Source organism: Conger conger, chromosome 3 (assembly GCF_963514075.1).
Source record: "Conger conger chromosome 3, fConCon1.1, whole genome shotgun sequence".
NCBI classification, from domain to species: domain Eukaryota; kingdom Metazoa; phylum Chordata; class Actinopteri; order Anguilliformes; family Congridae; genus Conger; species Conger conger.
In genome coordinates, this window is record NC_083762.1 from 36714804 (window position 1) to 36727174 (window position 12371).

General features: G+C 43.3%; 1 protein-coding gene across 1 annotated transcript; it reads right to left on the reverse strand.

The window, feature by feature from the left end:
* Window positions 1-2164: 2164 nt before the first annotated feature.
* mcm6 (minichromosome maintenance complex component 6) lies at window positions 2165-12170 on the reverse strand. The gene is made up of 17 exons (XM_061235495.1): window positions 11987-12170; window positions 11388-11534; window positions 10695-10805; window positions 10101-10350; window positions 9598-9763; window positions 8913-9058; window positions 7719-7869; window positions 7493-7634; window positions 6659-6800; window positions 6465-6572; window positions 6011-6166; window positions 5244-5372; window positions 4284-4445; window positions 3918-4050; window positions 3421-3582; window positions 3087-3226; window positions 2165-2819 (listed from the first exon to the last, which is right to left on the reverse strand). The coding sequence occupies exons 1-17, from the start codon at window positions 12082-12084 to the stop codon at window positions 2697-2699; spliced, it is 2466 nt and encodes an 821-aa protein (XP_061091479.1). The 5' UTR covers window positions 12085-12170; the 3' UTR covers window positions 2165-2696.
* Window positions 12171-12371: the final 201 nt, after the last annotated feature.

A 12371-nucleotide genomic window follows, 5' to 3' on the forward strand; every position in this document is an offset into this window, starting at 1 on the left:
TCGATGAATGAAATATTCCAGTTAAAAATCTTTATTCATTACATAGTGGAATGCGTTGAGAACAAAATAACATAAGAAAGATCAATGGAAATCAAAATCATTAACCCATGGAGGTCTGGATTCAGAATCATACTCAAAATAAAAGTGGAAAAATCAGATCACAGGCTGATCGAACTTCTGTGGAAATTCCTCAAGACAATTCAAAATGAGGCTCAGTAGTGGGTGTTGCCTCCACGTGCCTGTATGCACTCCCTACAACGTCTGGGCATGCTCCTGATGAGACGATGGATGTTCTCCTGAGGGATCTCCTCCCAGACCTGGATCAGGGCATCAGTCAACTCCTGGACAGTCTGTGGTGCGACGTGGTGTCGGTGGATGGAACGAGACATGATGTCCCAGAGGTGCTCGATTGGATTCAGGTCTGGGGAACAGGCAGGCCAGTCCATAGCATCAATGCCTTTGTCATGCAGGAACTGCTGACACACTCCAGCCACATGAGGCCGAGCATTGTCAGGCATCAGAAGGAACCCAGGGCCCACTGCACCAGCATATGGTCTGGCAATGGGTCTGAGGATCTCATCCCGGTACCTAATGGCAGTCAGGGTACCTCTGGCACATGGAGGTCTGTGCAGCCCTCCAAGGATATGCCTCCCCAGACCATCACTGACCCACCGCCAAACCAGTCATGCTGGAGGATGTTGCAGGCAGCAGAACGTAATCCATGGTGTCCCCAGACTCTGTCACGTCTGTCACATGTGCTCAGTGTGAACCTGCTCTCATCCATGAAGAGCACAGGGTGCCAATGGTGAATCTGCCAATCCTGGTGTTCTCTGGCAAATGCCAATTGGGCTACACGGTGTTGGGCTGTGAGCACAGGCCCCACTTGTGTACGTCGGGCCCTCATACCACCCTCATGGAGTCTGTTTCTCAGTTTGTGCAGAAACATGCACATTAGTGGCCTGCTGGAGGTCATTTTGTAGGGCTCTGGCAGTGCTCCTCCTGTTCTTCCTTGCACAAAGGAGCAGATAGCGGTCCTGCTGCTGGGTTGTTGTCCTCCTACGGCCCCCTCCACGTCTCCTGGTATCTCCTCCATGCTCTTGACACTGTGCTGGGAGACACAGCAAACCTTCTTGCCACAGCGCGCATTCATGTGCCATCCTGGATGAGCTGCACTACCTGAGCAACTTCTGTGGGTTGCAGACACCACCTCATGCTACCTCTAGTGGTGAGGGCACTGGCAAAATGCAGAAGTGAGCAAAAATCAGCCAGAAAGGATGAGGACAGGGAAATGGTCTGTGGCCACCACCTGCAGAACCATTCCTTCACAGGGGTTGTCTTGCTAATTGCCTCTCATTTCCACCTGTTGTCTGCGCCATTTGCACAATTTGCACAACAAATTGATTCACAATCAGTGTTGCTTCCTAACTGGACAGGTTGATATCCCAGAAGTGTGATTGACTTGGAGTTACATTGTAATGATTTATTTTTTTGAGCAGTGTACATCGGACAAATGCAAATTCAGGCAAAAAATGGTTGGAAAAGATGGAACATGTCGATTTAACTGCTCTCTTTAAAACAAAAATATCAAAACCATAAAGACTTGTGACTGGTACACACAGACATTGAATGCATCCAAGAACAATCAACAGCTCATTACAATTTGGTGGTTGCAATTATGGTATTGAGGAATTCTGAGAACGAAATTATTTTTTTTCATAATGCATAATGCAAGCTTAGGTGCCTGAAGTCATCAAAACAAGTTCATGCATTCTCTGCATTGATGCACTAATGGAATCCTAGATGGCAAGCAGTCATCAACACGATCACAAATGCATTATGTGGTATGGGGTAGAACAAAGTGGTTTAAAGTAAAGTGAAAGTGTTTAAATGCAGCTGCACTCTACTGAACATTCAGTATACAGTTGTAGTAAAATAATTTACCAGATTTTTGGGAACTATAGCTCAGAATTGGCCACCACATCAAATGCATGACAGTACACCAAATGATCTGCCTCGATTAGCAATGGATATGTACAAATATGTATTTTTGTATTATATGTATTTTTTATTAGTCCTAAGATATGCAGCATTTATATTAGCGAATTTTCCTTGCAAGGATGGAAAAATAGCTGGGCTGGGTGAAAGTTATGCAATTATGGGCAAATAAGGAAACAGATATTTATTTGTCTTGATAACAAGGTATGTACAGAAATCTAAATTTAACATGACCAGCAAAACAAGGGCATGTTCATTTCTTCAGGAAAAGGATAAAGGAATGTTACTACAAACAACCATGTCTGTGGAATCTGGCCTCTCTGAACAATATCACAAACAAAAATGTGAACCATGCATACCATGTAAAAATGGACAGTTAACATTTTCCTTTTTAAAACATCATTATCAAATCAACTATTAGCTATTCCAGAGCTAAAAAGAAACCAGAAATATAAAATCATAAAGAACCATTCTTCACAATATAAAAACAAATGCATTGTAGAAATTAAAGTAACATATGTAACAAACTTAAAAACATAAAACATTAGAATTAAGAACTTCACCCTATACTACGCACTAGCAGTAATGGAAAAAGCATGCTTAAAGATTCAAAAACCTTTACACGATTGAGCAATATTTTAAAGGGCATTGCCACATTTCATGGTTTTAAGTCAAAATATATTGTTGGATGGGGAGGATGTCTAGTCTTCGAGTGTATAATTAGGGTTAACAACCAGCATCACTGCCTCTTCTTGCGACTTGGAATCAGCCGCTTCTGAAGACCCTTTAAGTCCAGTCTGTGTCAGTTCGATAAGAATGTGGTCCTGAAAGAAAGATCCAATCTTTACATTTGTGAAAAATTGCATTCACAGCATCTGGAACCATTCATTACAAGGCATTTAGCAGACGCTCTTATCCAGAGCGACGTACAATGAAGTGCAGATCAAAACACAGGAACAAGCGTGAAGAGGACCCGGCAGGACAGTACAGTTCCGAGTCCTAGCGTGACCATACAGATACAATCGGAACCCTTGAAGAATACATCAAAGATCATTCAGAATCAAGGGGTATGAAAAATAATTTGAACTCACATAATATACCAGTCTGTGGATGACCTTTTCAATGACAGTCTTCTTGTTAATGAGCTCCACCTCAGAGTCTATTTCAGATTCAACTTCCTTCAGATACCAGTTTATCACTGCACTTTTCTTCAGGGAAGCCTCATCATCATCTGTGTGAGTGAAATGGGAAAGCCTCAATCAAACTCAGATTTAATGGGAAAACAACATGGAATGGAAATTTAAGCCGTAAAATTATGGTGAAAAAACACGCACAAACTTTAATAAAAGACTTTAATTTAATTAACTTTAATACCATTAAGGTATAGTCTCAGCTGCTACACACATTAAAAAACATTAAACGTACCTTCCTCCGCCTTACGGAGGTGCAGGACGATGAGGTTGGAGATGCGGCGGTACTCCGCGAATGACAGCCTCAGAGAGGGTGTAGCGGTGGCAGAGGCAGCGCCCTCTCCGTTCTCAGCGTGCCCGTTGACGTGTCCGTTCACGCCGTTGGGTACATCGTGCCCTGGCAAATAATCGCATTTCGTCAATTACAAAGCCGGAGTAAGACAACAGAATTATCTTTCCATAATTTCCCCACTATTCAAGTTCAGAACTATAGAAGGGTTGCCCAACCATGTTCCTGGAGATGCACCATCCAGCAGGTTCGCACCAACTCTAAGGGTGAAGCCACACATCCTGTGACCTTAAGTTGAGAAGATTAGTAGAATGTGTGCCAAATTAGGGTTGAAAGGAAAACACGACAGTCGATATCCTGGAACAGGGTTGGGAAGCCCTGCACTCCAGCACCGTCAAACTTTTCGTAGTAAAGACACCAGCCATGGATGGAGATTGCAATACCATTCACTTCCGCGGCCTCATCCTCCTCTTCCTGCTGCTCATCGTCCGGCTCCAGGTTGACGTCGGGCGTCTCCACGCGGATAATGGACTTGTTCAGCAAGCGGAACGCTTCCTTCACATGCTTAGGCTGGACCTGCGGGGAAGCGGGCAAACTACCATTTTCGATTGCAATTAAAAACAGCATTTCCCAGGATTCACAGCGTTTCCCAGGATATCCAATGTCGCTGGACTGAAGGCAGAAACCAAGCGAATTACCCAACCGCAGTGGCGGGAGAAGAAAAGATGGCGGTCAGACAGGTGGCAGCAGTGCAGCCGTTTAAACCGGACAAGACCTGGGGCAGATGGGGTTGGGGGGCTGGCTCTAACCTCGTCGCAGCAGTGCATTCGAGCCATGCCCTCCGACAGGCGGATCATGCTCTCCAGCTGCCTCACGGTGATCCTCCAGGCAGACTTGGTGATGCCGGACCCGTCTCTCTGACGCAGCCTCTTGTACTGCTCCACGATGAAGTCCTCAGACTCCTTAGATATCTGAGCAAACCAAGGAAAGGAAAAATGGGCAAAAGGACAACGGTCGATAGAATCGGAGCTGAAGCAAGCAGAATTATTTGTTAGAGGCTGTAAATCACTTGTGGCTACACTTAATCCCTTTGTGCAGAAGACATCTCTCTGCTGTATCGGAATAGCTTTGGGCTATTTTTGCCTTTATCAAGTTTCCATGATGGAAGACAAATTTGTGGTTGAGCACCCTACAGTTCATGCGTCACGCGGTGGGTGCGAGTTAACTGGCCAAACTACTGGCACTTAGACTCCATATTTGATTTAGTTGCCATATGTTTTATACAAATATTTTATAAAACTATAAATATACTGTCTTATAATATTTTTCTTGATAAATGTCTCATCCCATTTCATATTGTCGTCACAATACTCAACACACATTTACCCCTATTGTTCAGCCTTACTTTAAATTATGGTTGACAGCATGCATGCACTAGAGGGGACACATCTGAAGCAACACTGAGGCTGTAAATCAAGTGAAAAATCATTCTCAATAGCAGCCTAATCATAATCACGATCCAAGCCTGCAATATTTACTAGTTTTTAAAAGCAAAACTCACAAGCAAAGCTATACAGAGCTAATCCTAGACTCACTTTATGCTTAATAATAAAGTAAGCAAGAATAAATACTTAATTATACAAATAAAAGTAGATGACATGAACAGTTTTGCTAAAAATGTAGAAATGTAGCTAGCAATTCTGCTCCAGACTAAAACAGGGAAGAGTTGGCCTTGGGTAGTGAAATACTTGCACAACCCAAGTCATTACCTTCGGTTTGAACTGCCTGGCAAAGAGGAGGTATCTCCGAATTTCATCCAGGGTGTAAAGCCTGTCAATTGACTCTTGAATTCTGGAATGAAGGTCGACTATACGTCTGGCGATGGCGTAATCTGTGACCTAGATTAAAATGGCAGATTACAGACAACGCCTACAGTTAAAACTTTGCTAAAAGTGAAGGCAGTACTATAGTGACTTGAATCAATTTTCCTTTTTTTCCTGCAAATTTAGCATACTTCATATGAAAGAAAAGACGTGTCAGTTCAGGGGTTCGAAGTTCAAGAAACATTTTGAGAAGTTGCATTCTACTGTGGGCCGCTTCTTATAAAAATGTAGCCCAACACGTTTGGTGACCGGTGATACCACTCGGGATGGCAACCATGAAATCGATGAGTAACGATTACCTGATGAGCTAAAAATCTACTATACGGCCAATAAAAACAATTAGTAATTCAAAAAATGATAATAATTTAAAATACTGGTTGAAGAAAACAGTTGATATTCATTTAAGGATAGATTCTCAAAAAACAGTCAGGGTTGGAAGTATCGATAATTTAGTATCCACCCATTACTAACAGATAGTGCACATGTAACAAGTGTGCATTTAAGGATAAAGAAAAGTTTGGATCAAAAAAAGCAACAAAAAAAACAGCTTGAGCATATTTTGCTACCCCATCTCTTTGCATGCAAGAACACAATTACAGCACAGAGAAGAGCCGTGGAGGGCACGTCCAGTGTGTGTTCAGCTGGGCATTCACCTCATTGCAGTCGTCCACCAGGATGAAGAAGAGGTCGAATCTGGACATGATGGGAGCGGTCAAGTTGACGTTCTGTTTGAGAGACTTAGACCGGTCGTAGCGCCCACCCACGGGGTTAGCGGCAGCCAGGATAGAGGTCCTGGCGTTTAAAGTGGCCTGTGACAGGACACAAGGAGGAATCCAGTCTTAATGCACCACAACCCTTTAGATAGACACTGAACTGAACTATCTGAACTGTGGTCTCACATCAGGTTAAAAGCTAATTTTTTTTAAAAGCACACTGCTGCTAGCCTGAAGACTCTTTAGTACAGCAGAGACTAACAACAGATGGTAAAACACTGAGTTACACTCAGAAATACTGGGATTCCCAGCTATAATGGAATTTAAAAAAAAGCTTTTTTTACACTAATATTTTGGATTCCCTCCTGAGTCTCCATTTTGGAAATACCCTCACCTTGACCCCCGCTTTAGTGATGGAGATAGTCTGCTGCTCCATGGCTTCATGGATGGCCACCTGGTCCCTCATCTCCATCTTATCAAACTCATCTATGCAGCAGACGCCCTGTGAGTGGACATGTTCAAACGCTTTTGAAAAGTTGCAGTGTTATCAACCAGCAAGAGTCATGCGACGGTGACAGCCAAACTCACGTTGTCAGCCAGCATGAGGGCCCCTGCCTCGATGACAAACTCGTGCGATTCTTCGTCCCTCACCACAGCGGCAGTCAGACCGGCTGCACTGGATGCTTTCCCGCTGGTGTAGACCGCACGCGGGCTGAATTCCTCCACGTGCCTGAGCAGAGGCAGACATGCATTCAAGATGGCAAACTTTTACATCGAACTATGTTTGCAGCAAACGGTTACTGTAGAATAATTTTCAATGAAAGCTCACCACCAACGCTTCTTTAATACAAATGGATGTGCTTTGGTCTCAAAATGCCAGCTGATTCATTGCTTACCTGCAATTTGTTCTTAAAGGTAAGAACAAATATTACATTGACTAAAGTGTATTCTAACAGCCAAATAATTGTCCATATTTGTTCTCTCAGCACGTTCCCAATGAGCAGCCATGTTTTGTCCACACTACCCTTTCTTGAACGTATGTCAGGATAGCAGATATGGAGAAGGTTCCAGAACAACCAGATGACCCAGAGGATAGACTTTAAAAAAATAATACTGGGTGTCTCGGTGGCGCAGCCTGTAGAGCACTAACCGCATGCTCATTGCGAGCCGCGACGTCGGTGGTTCGAATCCGACCATCTGGCAATTTGTTGCATGTCTTTCCCTCTCTCTCGGCCCCCATTCTTCCTGTCTCTCTATACTATATTGTCCAATAAAGCTGAAAAAGGCCTAAAAGAATATCTTAAAAATAATAATAATACTGAACGACATTCTCTGCGGTTGGTCTCATCTTAAAGCCACTCAATACTGGTCTTAGCATGTATTCAATGATGGGTGTCAAGGCATACTGAAGTAGAGACTCACTTGAGGAACTGGCTCTTAGCTGTACTGGGGTCTCCCACAATACACACATTGACATCACCCCGAAGTGATGTCCCTTCCATTGTGGTCTTGGGGACCCCTCCAAACAGCATCAGGAGGATTCCTCTCTTCACCTCGTCATTTCCTGAATAAACAATCAGTTCAAGGTCATTTGACTACTCTCCAAAAAACTCCGCAATTTAGCACTGGAAGTACGGAGCAAACTGACCGTGGATGGTGGGGAACAGGCTACTGCAGAGGTTGTGGTAGAGATTTTTGTCCTGGCTCATCTCAAACACCTTCTCCCACTCCTTCACCGACATCTGGTTCTTAATGCTTTCTGCGGTCTGCTCCTCATCACGGATCTCTTTACCTCCGAACTGCAAAACCACAGTTGGGATCAAATATTACCCACCATGACCTGGGCACAGCTGTCCCCGTCCCATCACAGAAATATCTGCCTGAATGGACTGCCTAAGCAATAAATCACAATTCCATTATTTTTATAACACGCAGAATTTTCTTAATTGCCAAACGGACACTCCTTTTAGCTACTGATTGCTAATTAGTGCTCTCAAACATTATCATTTAGAAATATCCAGTTAAAATCACTGATTATTTTCATATTTTCACACTTCACAAAGCAATAAAAGCTAAAAAAGAACATTTCAACTCAACTCATACTAGCAATTCAGGTTCCAGAACATTACTGTATAAACAACTAGACTAAGATTACAGCTGGCACACAATCATTTAGGGCAATTATTTTGGAATATCATCAAGATTTTCAAAATCTTTGCATGACAGTAGATGTCTCCCAGAAATTGTTGAAGAGCTAGATATTTTGAGATGCATTCTTCTGGAACGACTAGATTCCAACAGTTCAGAACAATTATTTTGTTTTAGTGATGGCGTGGCATAAAAGAACCAATCAGTCAAAATGACAATGGAAATGCCAGAAATTACTTAGACATTTATTCCCCCCCCCCCACATTTTAAAGATGTTTTAGCAGGTTAAAGGCAAACAATAGCACCACAGTCAAACAAAAATACCTGGAGCTAATATGTTTTCAGCAAAAAAAAGAATAAATCTGGGTAAAACAGACGAACAAATGTTAAATGTATTACTGTTTCACCATAAATACATACATACAACCAGCAGTTGTTGGATCATGATTTGATCCCTGCCTCATATCCACCCCCCTATAAAAAGATATTCCTAATATACAGTAATAACAATCAGAGAAAATAAAAATTAAACAAAAAAAGAACAGGAGCAATTTCTTGTTCAAACATTTAGGGTCTTCAACTTCTTTATTCCTTTAGCCATCAAGTCTAGCAGCACACAACGCAGAAAATGTCCCACTGAAAGTTCCATGCCAAGTTCAAACCGTTGAATTCCAATACTGCCAATAGTGCTTACCCTGGGGTTTGTGGGTGCCACATGACAAGCTAAGAAGGCCAGCTTGTAGGAGAGATCTCGGACTCCCAGGGCTTTCAGCCCACGCACTCCCTCGTTCTCGTAGCCCTGTGTACCAGCTGTGCGGGAGCTGGTCTCTGCCCGAACCCCTAGAGAAAATACAATACATTTGGTGTGGTATATGTGCAGTATAGTGGCAAAGCATTTGGACTTAATTAGTCCTGATAGATTAGAGTCTTTTGATCTTGGTTCAATTTGGTCTTGGAAATTTTATTTATACATTTCAAATGTAATCAGATTTCCAGAGTGATATCTATCAATCCAGACAGAATTCCACTGTGATTACAAATTTTCAAGATTAGATGGCTTTAGAAGCAGTTCACCATGATATGAGCCTCCATTGATCAGTATTACAAAAACGCAACAGCAACTTATTTCCAAATATAAAACCAGTTACACAGGAACATCAACAGAGCTGAAAAATTTTAAATAGAAAACTATTTCTTCAACTGCTGGGTCTACGGTTTCAGCTTTTACGTGCTGAAAAATCCCACCTCTATCAGATATCCGAAATAAACATCGGCAATAAATGCGAAAGCGTAGCTTCTCATCTGAACTGATCCAAAGTCGAAGCACACGGGTTTAACATGCACAGCCAAACCTAGCTTCTCTAATAACACAATTCTACCTGGGGTAGCTAGCTGGGAAACGTCTGGCACGACGATTAGGGAGCCCACAAAGTCGCACTTGTCCCCGGCCTGGGCGGACTCCACAGCCTCCGCCCGCAGCACAACTTCCAGACTGCGGGGAATGGAGCCTCGCGGCAGCTCCGCCTGAGTCTCCTGGATACGGACCTGTGGACGAGCGACGGGAGAACACGCCTCGCGTTAAGGTAAGCCGCAAAGGGGCTGAACACAGACCCTGGACTCATTCTACTCCACTTTCACTTTCCTTGCTCCTAACTCGGAAAGGACAAGGACATTGCATGCCTAATGCACATTCTCTCAATCTCCACCTTTCTTTTTCTTGCCACTTTTCCTAGCCTCTCCCAATGGGAGGAGCTTGGAGTAGAAAAAGAGTAATAAAAAGAAAAAGAAAAAAATAGGAGAAAAATAAGCAATTGGATGAGCTCGGACCAGCTAGGACCAGCTTGGACCAGCCACGCAACGTGGACTGCGGACCAGCACCCACCTTCTGGAAGTCGATGAACTTGGACTTGTTGGTGTCGAGCATGAAGCGCCTGCGGTTGTTGCAGACGGGGTTCCTGCAGATGCTGGGCTGGGTGTACTTAAACTGCTGCTCTACGTCGCGTAGCAGCGTCTGACAGTCCAGACACAGGAAAGTTCCGCTCACCAGCTCGGGATGCACTGGGTGAGTCCGCACCACCTGACCGCTGATCCGCACCAGGCTACCGATTCGTACGGTGGTAAGCTCCCGGATCCTGGGGGCCACACAAACGGATCACAAGGTTAAACCTCATAACTAAACAGCCACTGAAAACTCTGCCAGAAGAGATTTAAATGCAGAATTACATCAATTATGCTTACGTAACACAGAGAAAACACCCTTCTGTACAAAGAACAAAAGACTTGTTTGGGGAGCTGTATAAAACCATGAATGTCAGCACTACCATTATATGTACATGTTTCACGTACTAGTTGTACAAATATACAGACGGTAAACAACTCCTAATTGAAAAGAATATTCATACACACAGGCGTGTTTAAATGAACTGCACAAATTTTAGAGCCCAAACAAGAGTAGTTTTTAATTAATTTTTTATACTTGTGTCTTGATGGGACATCCTGGATTGCCACATAGAACTCCTTGCTGACTGGGACGTTCCCATGATCCCTCGCAAAATTGCGCACAGCACGACACAAATAGGGATACACCCTGAAAGAAAGAGAGTCAACATCATATGAAAATTTCATTAAAATACACTGCGTAAAATGCAGCAGCGCATAACACTTCGAAACTGACAACATAAGATACCCGTCATGGAGACGTCATTATGCCACTTTATTAGTTCATGTATTTATTGGTTTACTGCTGTAGCCCATCCACTCCTGCAGGCACAGTTCTAACACATCATTTGAGTTACCATCACCTTCCGGTCAGCTTGAACCAGGCTGGCCATTCTCTGACCTCGCCCACTAACAAAGTGTTTTTGCCACTCACTTTTTGCACCATTATCGGTAAACTAGAGACTACTGTGCATGAAAATGCCAGGAGATCAGTAGTTTCTGTGATACCCAAACGACACCATATTCGAGATTTGCATGAAGTTTGTGTACAGGTCTATCTAACAAAGTAGTCACCGAGAGGTCACTACCTAGCTAGCGGTCTAAATGGGATATATAATCGTAACGCCGTTTCAATCTTCAAATTAGAATGCTAGCTATCACATCACATCAGACTAGAGCATGTACGCACTGTACCTGCAGATAATGCGCAGCATAATTATGTCTTTCTAACCTGTAAAACTCCTCCTGGATGGTCGTGGCGAGCTCCTGGTTGAACTGCTCCAGATCCGTGAAGCTCACCAGCAAAGTGTTCCTCTCCGGGCGGATGAGCTCTTCTGCATCGCGCAGGTACTTCACTTCTCCGTCACTGTTCTGAAATCTACGCAAGAGGGATTCCGTAAATAATTTGACAAACACACCGTAGCTGACCAATTCAGCACACGAACACGTCACTTAGAAGGTTAGTAGAAATTGTTAACGTTAGATCGAATAGCTAACTGGTTAGCCAATGTAGTGCTTCAACATGTGTCCAGCTCTCTAGTTCGCAAATGGGTTGCAACCATGCGCTTTTCGCGAATATCAAGAGCAGAAAACGCAGTCTCCAGTCGTATCATTACTGAAACAGTCGGAGCATGCTAAAGATTGCGTAGCCACTCCTGTTTGGTACTAACGCGAACTCGTTACCCGTCAGGGAAAAGCAGTTGCTAACCGGTTAAAGCTTGTGTAGTTAAATTAAATAATAAAAAATACATGCATGCATGACAAGTGGGTCTCACGCTAACTACAATCGTCAGCTAACAACTGTGCCGTCTTCCGTAACCAGTTACTTACTCCTCCAAAAAATCCTGGAATAATTTCTGACATTTTTCCGCCAAATCATCTTTAACAATTTGGCCGGGATTGTCCACAGTGGGTTCCGCGATGTCCATGTTAACTTAAACTTTGAAAATATAAATTAAATGCAATTAGTTCAGCACAACACAACTACAGTCCCCTTCTTGCACAATGAGACGATTTCGCGCCAAAGACTTGTGTGACGTGACCAGTTTCCCGCCACCATAAGCCAATGTCGTGGCAAGAGGAGTTTGCTCTCGAATAATTGCCCAATCCAGAGTAAGGATGTAACCGTAGGCGTGGGGCAAATCAGAATATATTAAACATGCTGTCTGTGGTTCCTACAATGGAATATAAAATACGTACATATGCTGCTGAAGTT